This window comes from Thermobia domestica, chromosome 17 (genome assembly GCF_964235325.1).
Source record: "Thermobia domestica chromosome 17, izTheDome1.hap1.1, whole genome shotgun sequence".
Lineage (NCBI taxonomy): Eukaryota > Metazoa > Arthropoda > Insecta > Zygentoma > Lepismatidae > Thermobia > Thermobia domestica.
Genome location: NC_137470.1, coordinates 180,170,976 through 180,185,672, shown reverse-complemented (window position 1 = coordinate 180,185,672; position 14,697 = coordinate 180,170,976). Strand labels below are relative to the sequence as shown.

The following is a 14,697-nucleotide window of genomic DNA, read 5'->3' as shown; positions in this document are numbered from 1 at the left end:
TTTACTTGGTAAAATCTTAGCGATTCACTTTGATTTGCGAATTTTGCTCTTCTTATATTTTATGCGCACTCATTGTCTGTTGGTTATGACCTCATCACTTCTATGACTTTTTTTTCCTTGAGTCTACTTTGAAAGCAACCTTCGATAAGGAACAGTCGATGAAGATTCATAAGTATGATTTATTTTCGAGTGGTCCTTGAAGCTTAAGGAACACTTATCCGAAGAAGCCTTGAACTCAAGTCAAGGAACAATTCAGGGGGTTAGCGAAACAGTGGTCTAACCCACATTTTTGAAAATGGAGAAAAATCAAGTGAAACTTAAACACATGTGTTTTTTTGTAAATATACGGTATATATATATATATATATATATATATATATATATACACAATGTGAATGCCATTATTATTTAACTTCGTTCTGGAATACGCTAAAAGGAAAATCAAAGATAGCAACCAGGGCCTACAGTTGAACGGTATTCACCAGGTTATGGCATATGCTGATGATGTAAATTTAATAGGGGATGATAGGAGAACAATAGAAAGAAATGCAGAGATCTTATTAAACGCTTGCAGGGACATGGGGTTAGAAGTAAATGCAGAGAAAACTAAATACATGGAAGTGGGACCGGAAAACAGAAAGTTATGGACGCGTTAAAATATTAAATAATACTTTTGATAAAGTGGATAGTCTCAAATATCTAGGATCAATATTAACAGACGAAAATCATATTCACGGAAAAATTAAATGTCGACTCAAAGCAGGGAATTCGTGTTACTATTCGTTCAAAATCTCTTGTCGTCGCGAATTCTGTCGAGGAATTTGAAGCTTAAAATATCTAAAACGATAATCATGCCTGTTATTCTGTATGGCTACGAATCATGGTCACTTACTCTGAGGGAAGAACATAGACTGAAAGTATTTGAGAACAAGATCCTGAGACGAATATTCGGACCCAAGAGGAACGGGAATGGGGAATGGCGGAAACTTCATAACGAGGAACTACATAATTTATATGGTTCACCCAACATTGTTAGGGTCGTCAAGTCTAGGAGGCTTAGGTGGGCGGGTCATGTAGCTAGAATGGAAGAAAGTAGAAACGCTTTCAAAGTCTTGACTGGAAGACCAATCGGAAAACGACCATTAGGAAGACCTAGGCGCAGGTGGGAGGACAATATTAAGATGGATCTCGCAGAGATTGGAATACAAAGTAGAAACTGGATGCAGTTAGCTAAGGATAGAAGTCAGTGGAGAGCTTTTGTGAACGCGGCATTGAACCTCCGGGTTCCATAGGCCATAGAGTTAGTTAGTTAGTTAGTTATATGTACAATGTGTGACACACTCAACTACTTATGCTTGCTTTTGTTATATTGTACAAAAAACCACATGTGTTTAACTAGATTTTTCTCCATTTTTAAAAATGTGGGTTAGACACTGTTGCGCTAACCCCCTCAATTCAAGGAGTGTTTTTAAATATGGGCCTAAGTTCCGTCTCCTCTGCTAAATTTGTATTCGAACCGGAAATGGTAGAAATTAATCATTTCAGGTTTCAATGTTCATCACAATATAACAGAAATGGTAATAGATTGCGGCAAGCGTTTTTCTGTAATCAGTTAAGCGTCTTAAGAGGATATAGCTTGACACAATCACCACCTCCAGCACTCTACAAAAACCTGATTTTTTTTTAGATTTAGCAGTAATTCAGGTTTCAATATTTATTTCAATAGAACAGAAACGACAAGGGATATGAAAAATTGGTTTTGACACAGATAGAGCGCCCCAATGATAAGTTTTGTCATGAATTTTGTGTATCTGTTGAAACCGGAAATAATGAAATATACGTTTATTCCATTACAACGTTGATCCCATAATGGATAAAATTGATATAGCGACAAGCAAATTTTTGATATGGAAAGAAATTAAATTAAATATCAATGTCTCAAAATTTATACTGTTTAAATAGCAATTAAAAGTAGTTTTGAAAAAAAAAATCAAATTAAGGATGATGTTTTAATTTTTTTTACTTGTATCTTAATTATATATAAAACTACATGAGCTGACATAAATTATTGAGCACTCCCTGTAGGGCTACAATGATTAAATTAGGGTTGATTGTAGCTTTCCAAAACTAACCTAAAATTGCCAAAATTGGACTGGAAAATTGCCAAAAGTGAATATTTTTAATTTTTAGGGGGTCTAAAGAGAGGATGAAGAATTTCCCCATGTTTTTGAATCTACAATCTCATGTTTTAGGTACTTGGAATTGGAATAAAAGCTTGAAATTCGGTATGCTTGTACGTTTTTGTTAGCACTACCTAAGTGAATCAGTAAAAATAAAAAAAATCCAACTTTAGAGTGGTTTTATAGGGAACTGAAAAATCTTTCCCATGTTATTTATATGGGACACCTTTTACACCCCCAAATTATTGAGCACTTCCTGTAGGGCTACAATGATTAAATTTGACATAATTGTAGCTTTTCGGGACAACCCAAAGGAAAATTTCCAAAATTGAATATTTTTAATTTTTAGGAGGTCTAAAGATTGGGTGAAGAATTTCCCTATGTTATTTAAGTGGGCTTTTTTTTGGACCTATAATCTCATGTTTTAGGTACTTAGAATTGGAATAAAAGCTTGAAATTCGGTATGGTTGTACGTTTTTGTTAGCGTTACCTAAGTGAATCATCAGAAATAAAAATTTCCAACCGTAGAGTGGTTTTATGGGGAACTGAAAAATCTTTCCAATGTTATTTATATGGGAATTCTTCTACACCTCAAAATGTGTAGGCACTTCCGGCAGGATTAGAATGCTGAAATTTGTCATGATTGTAGTCTTCTAAGACTAACCGACAGGAAAATTGCCAAAAGTGAATATTTTTAATTTTTTAAGGGTCTAATAGGGAATGAAGAAATTCCCATGCTATTTAAATGGGTTATTTATAAGATTTAACTAGAAAAATATTACCGTCTAATGTCTGGAGAAGTGTTTCGCGAGATTTTTAACGTCTTCTAAAATTTTTCGTAAAGAAATTATCTTTGGAAGAAATAAAAAAAAAATGCCAATTGACTTGATTTCACACTTCTCTTCCAAGTTTAAAGCTGGAAAGTTTGCTTTCTCACGTAATTTGCTTGCGGGATTTGTATCTTACAGTTCCATAATTTAAAAGAAATAGGAAAAAAAATCATGCAAGGGTATCACGAAGGCTTGAAACGAACTTTGGTGTGCCTAAAGGAGAAAAAAAGGTTGAGAAACGCTGGTCTAGAGTATCCTGTTGTTCATCACTAGCTCACATGATGTGGAATCGAACCACGTATCCCTTGTACTAACAGCGAACAATGTACAGTCCACAGGAAAAAAAAAAAAAAAAAAAAAAACTGCAACATGAGCATGTAAGTTTATTGTGTAACTACGTTTGACAGCCCAGAGAATCAACATAACGTCTAAGTGGCACGAATCACGCCAGGCACGTTGTCCCAGTGGTAAGAACGTTCATCTCTGGTGTGAAAGCTCTGGTTCGATCCCAAGCCGAATTTCAGGTTGTTATTCCAAGTATCTAAAATATGAGATTATAGGTCCAAAAGAGGGCCCATTTAAATAAATATGGAAATTCTTCATTCCCGTTTTAGACCCACTAAATATTCACTTTTGGCAATTTTCCTGTCGGCTAGTCCCAGAAAGCTACAATCATGCGAAATTTCAATTTTCCACGTCAGCCGGAAGTATCCCTTTATTTAATGTCAGTCAGTTCATGTAGTTTTATATATAGTTATCAGAATACCGGTATATAATTTCGTTTACCTCAATGATATCTGCTGATTGGTTTATTTGAATCGGTTTCTGTTAAAAAGGTGTATGTAACTTTTTTTTTTTACGATTTTCACTTTTTTACAAAACAGTATTTTAGAGGTAGATGCAACGATTTTTGTTAAGATGAAGTGCATTCCTTGAAACCTTTGAAACGTGTTGAAAATATACGGAATTGAAATCTGCGTTTTCTGTTAAGAGGGCGTAATTCCACAAATAATTGAAGCAGGAGTATAATAATGGAGAGCGTTACACAAGGAAACATATCCTAAAATTCTTTTCTGGTCGCGATCCCAGTGACCTTTCATGTGACGGTTCGTCATCATCAAACGAACTCTTAGGAAATATAAACGCTTTTACACTGTATATAAATTAACAGAGTACTATTCACAGTAGCAGGTCTGATAATTTCACTGTTGTTCAATACAGTAACTAACTAACTAACTAACTCTATGGCCTATGGAACCCGGAGGTTCAATGCCGCGTTCACAAAAGCTCTTCACTGACTTCTATCCTTAGCTAACTGCATCCAGTTTCTACAGTGGTGAAGATATTTTAGATTTCAGGTCCTAGTGGCCACAATACTATAAGAAAAAGATCTAGTTTCTCTGGAGACAGGGAATAAACAGTGAAAGGATAAAACAAAATAATCTTTATCTATTCTGCGAACAATCCATGAGTGTGAACAGGTTTTCCCAAGTGTTAATGGACTAATAAAATACTCTTCCATCATGTCATGCAACACTACGAAAACTGTGTTACTTCCTAAAGCTAAACTGAACATAAGCCGTCCCTTTGAAGATGAACGAGACCAGATTTGAAAAAATGCATGGATTAAACACTGGATGAACATAAAAATTTATATCGCTCAATTAAGCCATTCTGCCGTCGAATCAGTGACGTTAAGGAGAATGGCTCATAAAAAATACATCGCCGCATCAGAACCAGAGGAACGTAACTCCATTTTCGTAGGTTTACAGACGACAGAACAAAAACATTATTTGCTGAGAAAGATGTATTTTTAACAAATAAAGCACAGTTCTGACCAGAGTAGAACGAAATATATTAAAAACTATACTTACAATGTGTTACAGTTTCAAGGGCCTAACGTCCTCTTCATCAGACACAAAAGAGGACGTTAGGTCCTTGAAACTGTAACACATTGTAAGTATAGTTTTTAATATATTTCGTTGTACTCTGGTCAGAACTGTGTTTTATTTGTTACTCTACTTATCCAGAGCCATGGAGTTTGTTCATTATGTATTTTTAATAGGACGGTAATTGAGCTACATTAAAACAGATGATCGACAAGGAGAACAGATAGCGTTACGTTCCATTTACACCAAGTGGGGCTTTCAAAATTATGTCCAAACATGAAGAACGCGAAAACCACATTTTTGGAGTTACGTTCCCCTGGTTCTCGTGCGACGACATTATGTTATAAGGTGTTGGCACTTTCAGAATACTGCATTGTTTGTTCTTCCTAAAATATTGTATTCTGCTGGTTTGTACTAGTACTACATCTTTCTGAAAAGGACAGTAATGATTATATTATTATAATATTATATTAATGTACCCTGTTGGTGAGTCTATCAGCTGTACTAGAATCTGGACACACGCTTAGGAAGTTGGGGAACAAAACTTAAAGAAAACTCTCTTGGCTTAAAAATAACAATCCTACCATTAAAATAATATTTTCTTATGCAATGCTACTTACTTGCATTCGCAATTATGTCTCGTCCCACAACAAAAATAAAAACTACTTAAATTTATAATTACCTGCTTTGACGTTAGGTCAGATGAAGATGAGTCTCTGCTTTCTCGCTACAGTTACCGTGAAAAAATTTCACCTTTAATACTGGCACAATATTAAGGTTTGCAGGATTTTAATTTAGCATGTAGGTGATCAAAGTATATTCCAGCATTAACCTCAGTATTTCTCGATATGGATTCAAAGTACTTTACAAGTCGGAGTAAGGCAAACAGTAACGATAAGTGTTAATTCAGAATTTATCATGACAGAGATTAAATATCTTTTAAAAATTATTTTTGGGAGACAAAATATTTGCTTTCAAATTATTATTATTATTACCAATTACTATTATTAGTATCTCTATCTTTCATCAATATATTACTAATGTAACAGTGTCTTAAATTTTAGATACATTTAAGAAAAACCTTGGTTACACATTTTATGTCACTATGTTTTCAGTTAAAAGGGCGTATGTGCCCAAAGTTTATTTTTTATTTTATTTATTTATTTATTTATTTATTTATTTATTTGTAGATTAAACAATAATTCGCAGTTACATCCTATACAGCTTATAAACAATCAGTAACCATGTACAGTTACACATATTTTTTTCTTTTTTCATCAACCGAACCGACACGTGAAAAAAAAAGTTTTTTTTGTCATTTCCCGAAAATTTTGTTTATTGCACATACGGCTTTTTAACAGAAAGCGATTCATTTCTCACTTTTATACAGCTTTTCATTCGTTAAACGCTGATTGTGTTGTAGAACTTAAAAGGGGGTGGCAACGTTAGAACTTGTAGCTGTCATAAAAAAAATCTTGAAACCCTACCATATTTCACCATGTACACATAGTCTTGAAAGGGCCATAAAACATTTTTTCCTTTTTGCAAGGAGTCGTACAGTTTCCAACTTTCTAGGACGTTTTGCTTACTACCTGCTATCGCCCTCCCGCTGACATAAAGGAAAAACCAGTTTTGCCGCTTCCGAAACAACGGATTCTTTTGGACAGGGAGGGGGAGTGCACCAAAATACACGTTTTTAAATGAGGAGGTTCACTATTTGTCCACTAGAGTGTAGTGCTGCATCGGTGGAATACCTTTCTTGCTTTCAAGAAGTTGTAATATGTACACAGTAAATAGAAAGATTGGGTTTCAAGATTTTTTTTTTTTTTTTTTTTTTTTTTTTTTTTTTTTTTTTTTAATGACAGCTACAAGTTCTTGTAAAGTGAAAAGGTCTCTTTAGTCTTATGTTTTACAGGCAATTCTGAGCTTGGACCATCCACACAAGTTGGTTCCGAATCCACCATCGAAAGCACAAAAAGCTTCAGCTGAACAAATCCGATTGATGGACCAGCAGAAAGAAATGGAAAAAGAGTTAGGTTCGTATATTAGATTTAAATTTAATTTGGAAATACTTCAAATATTACGTTATAATCAGAGCAAGTTACCGAATATTAGCAGGTTCTAGTTTAACCAATCTTTTACCAAGTTGGGTGATTTAGTCACCCTAACTTCTAATTAAAAAAAAAAAAAAAATTATTGAAAATATTTTAGGGTAAAAGTGAGTCTTGCGATATATCCTGTTTATTTTAGTAAGAGTCATATAACATAAATATAAATATCAGATCCGTAGCTAGAGATTTCGGCACCAGAGGCAAAGTAGAATTTGGTGCCCCTATATTCATCTCATCAAGTTTTTCCTTCGTTTTTTTTTTTTTTTTTTTTTTTTTTTTAATATAAGAGAAGCAGCTTTTGTTGTTATGCTACATTGAATTTTTATCAACCTGCTTGGACAAACATTGATATAGCTAAAAGCGATCATTATGTTTTCTTTTACCAATAATAGCTGTTTTCAAGAGGCTTATTTTGGGCTTGTTGTTAAACTTGACAAAAGTGGCCTTGGTTGTATACTAATCCATTTGAAATAGATATGGAAATTTACAACTATTTACACTTCATACTATAGAGAAGAAATGAAATTTCAGTACAGCACATCAGAAACTATGTGCTTCTAAAATGTTCGAAATGGGTAAGAGAATTGATTTCCTGCAATTATTTTAAATTTCTGTAATCTTATTCTGTATGTGACCACACAAATAGCATTTTAATTTCGATTCTTTTACTGTTAAAAACATATTTTGTGAATGTAATGGAAATTCAGAACGAGCCTTCTTTGCGAATTTCTCAATATTGACCGATAGAGGTGAAGAATATGCTTAATGCTTGTATTTAAAATCGAAAATATAGTTTGGCTACAATATTTATTTGAAAATTATAATAGTTACACTAAAGTCCCGATTATTCGCTAGTGCCGCCAAAAAATACCTCTGCTGCAGTCGTGCACAATTATTTTTCGTAAGTAGATACTTGGGACTTACACTCCCCATGCAAATAAGTATGTGCTACAACAAAAATAAATTGGATTCTAAAAATCAATATTATTAACAATAATGCACGCTCCGGAGTGCACCTCTACTCTGACAAGGGCCCGTGGTGGCTCAGTGGTAGAGCGTGCACCTCTGGTGCATGGGATCCTTCGTTCGATCCTAGCTCGCGACAAGTAAGCTTTGTGGTGGACAAACACCGTGTGCGTGGGTTTACTCGGGATTCTCCCGTTTCCTCTCACTTTGTTCATTCCACTATTCCATTCATTTCTCATCATCACCGTCTCCTTTAGCCTAGCCGGCATTACCGCTGGACGTAAAGCTTAAAGATTTGTCTACTCTGCTAACAAGAAGATGATTGTTGTAATGTATGAGAAACGGGAACTGGAAAGAGTGATATTTGAAGTTTTATTATGATTTACTATGTTTCGTATTTACACCTTATTTTTAGTCTTTTTCGGGTTTTAGTCTTTTGCTCTAACTTGTTGATGGCCACCTCCTGGAAAACAACGCACCCGTTCACTGTTCGAATGTTGGCCGTAGAGAGAAGCACGGCCATGGGCATGGAATCCGTCATAGTCCTGTTTTCCCTTGACCGCACACCTCCTTCATTCTACTTATTTCCAACCATGCAGTCATTTCCTAGGAGCAAGTACTTCTGCGAAGTTGGCGCACTGCTTTCTGAGGTGTAGTCATAGATTTTGGACCACTGCACCTTACTTCAAGTTCGGACCTATATCACAGCAGCGGTGCAGAGTTACGAGCTGTACGTTACCACATGAACTACATACATTTGCAGGATTACACACGTAAAATTTAATCGCTCTTCAATATGTGGAAGTGGGTCTGGGTTAACGTTTCTCGTACATCTCTTGTTAACCAGCAAATTTCAAAGAAATCACACATGTGCAAATTACTCAGAAACTATTGATTTGCGACCCCCAGTTTATATGGGTGAAAATGTTCCAAAGTACTTGTAGAATATCCCCTAGTAAGGAATGCATCGAATTACCAGTCACCTTGTATATATAATGTGTGTATGTGTTTTGTATGCATGTAGATAGATAAAAATGTCACACACAACTAGACACATAAGCACAAAAAATCCTGGCAATACTAGTTGATGAAAAAATGAACCTAATGAATTCCTTCATATTGGAAGCATTTCATATGTCAATGGAATAAAAAAAAAACATTGGTAGTTATCAGTCTTTGAAAAAGACGAAATTCGTTAAATTCTGACACCTTACGCCCCTATTCCATGAGAGGAGTCAAATGAATACCGAACAAACCCGTAAAGGTACCAATGGATTTTTTTTTCAATTCTAAAGTAATTGCCAGACGCGTTAATACGTTTATCCCACTCGGAGACGAGACGATCAATTCCAGTCTCGTAGAAAGATTTAGGTCGCTGACGGATCCACAACCTCACTCACTCTTGCATTTTCTCGTTCAACTGAAACCGACATCCATGAAAGTGTTTCTTCAGGTCGCCAAACATATGAAAATCGCATTGGCAAAGATCTGGGGTGTACGGAGGATGTTGAAGTGTTTCCTAGCCAAAGCTCCGAAGTTAATATGGAGACGGGCAGCAAAAGGGTGATTTCGTCCGACAGCAGTCCAAAGAGCTTTGACTTTATGGCGAGTCTTCATAGTGCTTCGGATTTATTCTGACCCTACGCTCTAGAAAGTCAACAAGCAGAGGGCCCCTGCAGTCGAAGACGTTCATCATGACCTTTCTGGAACGTGCCTGAACAGCTTTGGATTTCTTTGGCGGGGGAGAATTGGAGTGTTTCCATTGTTGGCTTTACCGTTTGCTCTCGGACTCAAAATGGTAGAACCACGTTTTGCCTCTGTGACGATATGGGTCAGAAATGCATACTTTCCTCGTGATACCGTTGCAGATGTCTCAGACATGAAGCCATTCTGTTAATCTTCTGTCCTTCCCTCAGTCAATGCGGAACCCGCTTCGCGCAATTTTTTCAGAACTACAGGTATTCTTTGATAATGGCATGCATGGCCATGATTAATTCCGACCTGAACACGAGTCCTCTGTGATCCGTCGGTTTTCTGGATAAGATCATCAATCCGCGCAATCACATCAGAGTAATGGCTATCCTGGGTGCGAATCGTCATGCATGATTTGCGTATGCCATTCCTTCACACTTGTCAGTGGTATGCAGGGTTTGCCATACAAAGCAGACATGTGAAGATGAGTTTCACGTGTTCCAACACCCTCAACCTAAAAAGCAAACCACACTTCTCTGCTCTTCTTTGCTTGCTTCCATTTCTAATACTGGACGAACACACTTTTCACTACGCCTACCTATAGAGCAATAAGCGAATATGTGTGTGTATTTGTGAGTGTCACCATACATTTCTCTTCTCGAAAGGTGGCAGTATCGATAAATAACAGCAGTGTTGCCAACTTTCGTGAGGAATATGTTTTATGGAGAGTGTTCAGTTTTCATTTGGTTGCTCTTCATGCAACTGCTTCAAATTCGTAAATGTTATTATTCCCCTTGTTTAACTTCATTTTTAATATTCCCGCGCAAGCAGCAGCTCGTGCGTGTCTGTTCACTCCTCTCATTTTCACAACCACTTTTTCAGCGTCATGGTTGATCCCATTGGGTAGAAAAGCATGCTTAGCTAAGCAAACTCATCATCACCAAAACGCTGAACACGTATTTCAGACATTGACCGTTTCTGATTTTGAAAACGCTCTTGCGTACACGATAAGTCATTACTCGGCACCTTCTATATCACATCGTCATTAACAAATCATTTTTAATAACTTTCTCTAAGTAATAAGTAAAAATTTATTGTAACTCTTATTGAGACGTTTGGATTGCGAGCGAAGCTCACAAGAAAATCTTTAACAAATTTATTTCTTTGCAAATGCAAACCGAAACAATATTGATTTAATGCGGTGCCAAACTTGTTCGGGACGATGCGTCGTTTACTCATTTCCAACGATTTTTTTTTCTTCTTGATTTTTGGCTTCCGGTTAATATCAGCGTCCGGAACAACGGTCCCGCTCGCCTCTCCTAGATAGAGTTCTGAACATATATATAGGAGTACTAGCTAAATTAACTCCACTTTTGACAGAAATATTGAAACACCCTACAGCCACAGAACACGCCTGTAATAAAATTAATATGATTCAAATATTCAGCTTGAAGTTCGTACCTACTATCTTCCAAAAGTCATTTAAAGATAGTCCGGCTAAAGAATTGTTAAGATGAAGTAATAATGACCGTTATGTGGAATATATTTCTTGATATATGTCAGTGATGTTTTTGTTGATACATCTTGTGATTAACATTCAATATTGATCAAAGTTTGAACTTGATTAATGTTTTGGATCTCAAGTTATAAAACTAAAAACAAAGCACTAAATGAACGGGCAAGGAACATCTACAGTTACATGTAAAAGCACTCTTTTAATAGTCTGGTTTGCAGAGGCAAAGGAAGGAGCAACAATGCTAGTGGCGTGACAATATAGAACAAAGATAATTCTTGTTGCCATCAAGTTTCTGGTGAATAAGGGACTGAAACTGTGTCAGCCATCAAAGCTGAATTGGACACAGGGTTGGGTGACTCGCCACTCTTATTTACCACTGTTAGCTAGTGGACGACGCTATCCAAGCTTGGACGAGACAGTGTTGAAAATGACCCCGCTGTAAACGTCACCCAACCGCCATCACACCAGAATCAATCGGAAAAGTTCTTGATATGGTGCTGGCTAACTGACGATTGCAAGTGCATGACATAGCTCATCCAGTGGAGATCTCAGGAAACCACATACGCAACATTCCCACTCAAGAGTTGGCCATCAGAAAACTTTCGGTGCGATAGGTGCCGCGTCTGCTCACACCGGAAAGTTCTGTGTTGGTCACAGACTTCGCTTCCAAGTGGAAACTCGACTATCTTCGCTTCCAAGTAGTACGCCACATCCGTACTTGCCTGATCTTGGCTCCAGTGAGTTCCATCTGTTCCTAAACCTTAAGAAATTCTTGGTGGCAAGGAATTTCAGTCTAATAAAGAAGTCACCTACACAGTGACAGTCTATTTGCAATTCTGAGTAGTTGACGAGTTTTGCTGGTGTCAAAGCATTGGAAGACCGCTTGTCGAATTGTAATAACGTTCGAGGAGCTGATATTGTGTTTTTTCTATCCGATTCATAGTAATTTCCCAACAACCCGCTACATGTGAAGCAGGGAAACTTTTGTTTGCTTAGTCTGGTCATTATTCGAAAGAAAAACGAACAAATAAACAAAAACGTAAAATTATGAATTTTCTAAATTAAAATTTCCAGAAATTTTAAACATCACGTAACGTTATTATTTTTTGTTTAACCAATCTTTTTAACATCCAAGAGATAAGAGACGATTTTTTGAAATATATGTTCTAAGGAGAGTCTGCCAAGTATTGAGTTTCTCACGAATACCTGAAGTTCAAGAGATTAAACTTAGCACATGGACTCCTCTGTAAAATAAGGGAACACTTGGTTTTCAAAATTCAATTCGTAAGGTTCTGTAATATTTATATTTTTTTTCCTTTCATCGGAAAATTGCGAATGTGAGGATTCGGTTAAACTGAAGTGAAATTCAGTGTATAAGAGGGCCACTATTTATATTTTGAGCCTTGGCAACACTGATTGTAGTTAGGCGCTATTTTCTGTTTGCATAGAAACGTTTAATATTGTTGAGCATAACGTACTTCAAATGTTTTGTCAATAGCTTTATTTGTGTTGTTTACGTTGACTTCTAGATTGCGTGACAACAGAAAAGTGGAATTAACTCGTGAAAATTTTCGTGCGATGATTTATTACGATTTTCGACGTGGATTATCAAGACAAGAGTGCATCGATCAACTTACTTCCACATTTGGCGATGAAGCCCCATCTTTTGCCATTGTGAAACGCTGGTATAACGATTTTACTCGTGGCCACCATTCGCTCACTGACGAAATTCGCGAAGGTCGTCCAAAATCATTTGTTATTCAAGAAAACATTGATGATGTACAAAACCTAATACTGTAAGATCGTCATGTGACATACTGTGAAATTGAGGCAACCCTAGGCATTAGTTCCACCAGCATATATAAAATATTACATGATCATTTAGCTATGAGAAAGGTTTGTTCTCGTTTTATCCCACATTATTTGACAAAAACCCAAAAGGAAGCTCTCGTCGATTGGTGCACACAAATGCTCAATAAATATAATGGCGGTGCTTCAAAAGATTGTAACAGGCGAAGAATCATGGATATATGCATATGAGCCGGAATGTAAACAGCAGTCGACTGTATGGGTGTTTCAAGATGAACCAAATCCAACAAAAGTTGTGCGCGTTCGAAGCACATCGAAACAAATGGTCGCCTGGTTTTCGGAAAAACTGGTCATGTGGCAACTGTGCCTTTAGAGGAACGTAGAACGGTCAACTCTGAATGGTACACAACAATTTGTTTGCCGGAGGTCTTCGGCCAAATACGGAAAACAAACAAGCGAAGTCGGATCATTCTTCATCAAGACAATGCGAGCTCTCACACATCTAGTCTAACAACCGACTATTTGAACACTCAAAAAATCGAACTAATGGGTCATCCGCCATATAGTCCTGATTTGGCACCCAATGACGATTTCTTGTTCCCGAATGTCAATAATAAATTGCGTGGACAACGATTTTCGTCGGCGGAAGAAGCTGTTCATGCGTTCAAAAGCCCTATTGTGGAAATGTTTCAAGAAGATTGAAAAAAAAAAAAAGCTTTGACAAATGGTTCGAACGAGTGCAAAAGTGTATTGATCATAAAGGAGAATATTTCGAAAAACAATGTCAATTTTCAATGACAAATTACTGTTTTTTCATTGTTAGGCTCAAAATATAAATAGAGGCCCTCGTAAATCTTTACTTAAAAATAAGGGAACAAATGTTTTGTCGTATTCGAAAAATGTGTTTCTAAAGAGGAAAATGTGTATAATACTGAAGTTTTCTAGTTTCAGTCTTACACCGCGTTGCAATTTTACATGAATCTTGTAGCTGCCATTAAAAAAATCGTGTAACCCAATCTTTCTATACTGTTTACACATTACAACTTTCTGAAAGCAAGGAAGATATCTCCACCCATGCAGTACTGCACTCTAGTGAACAAATAGTGAACCTCCTCGTTAGAAACGTGTATTTTGGCGCGCTACCCCTCCTCGTCGAAAAGAATCCGTTGTTTCGGAAGCGGAGAAACGGGTTTTTCCTCTATGTCAGTGGGAGGGCGATAGCAGATAGCAAGCAAGACGACCCAGAAAGTTGGCCATGGTTTGACTCCTTCCAAGATGAAAAAATTGTTGCATGTCCCTTTCAAGACTATGTTTACATGGAGAAATATTCTAGGGTTTCAAGATTTTTTTTAATGACAGCTACAAAATTCATGTAACGTGGCAATGCGGTCTAAATAGTCAATGTGAGTATCCACTTAAGTAGGAGAAATGAAATTTGTATATATATACTCTCAATTAAAAATGATTAATTGATTTTGAAAAGTTTATCCTTGCCGACGAAATTTCAAAGTATTCAAATTTCTTTTTCTTTGTTCACAAAGCGGCCAATGTAGGGATTTGTTTAAAGGGTGGTGTGAAATTTGGTATACAATTTCTACACATGTTCTAGCATATTCCGTAATTCTGGAGAGGAGGAGGAGTTTCTACCATATGTGAAATTCTTGTGTTATGTTTGTTATACCGTATTCTTCTCGTTTGAAGAAC

At 36.5% G+C, this 14,697-nt stretch overlaps 1 protein-coding gene across 1 annotated transcript in view; it reads left to right on the top strand.

Annotated features, from left to right (window-relative positions):
- The window catches only part of LOC145674256 (uncharacterized), a 113,295-nt gene that overhangs the window by 49,702 nt on the left and 48,896 nt on the right, over positions 1-14,697 (top strand). The window contains exon 5 of the mRNA XM_081744091.1: positions 6,815-6,935. Coding sequence (XP_081600217.1) covers positions 6,815-6,935 — 121 coding nt within the window. The remainder of the gene's footprint in view (positions 1-6,814; positions 6,936-14,697) is intronic.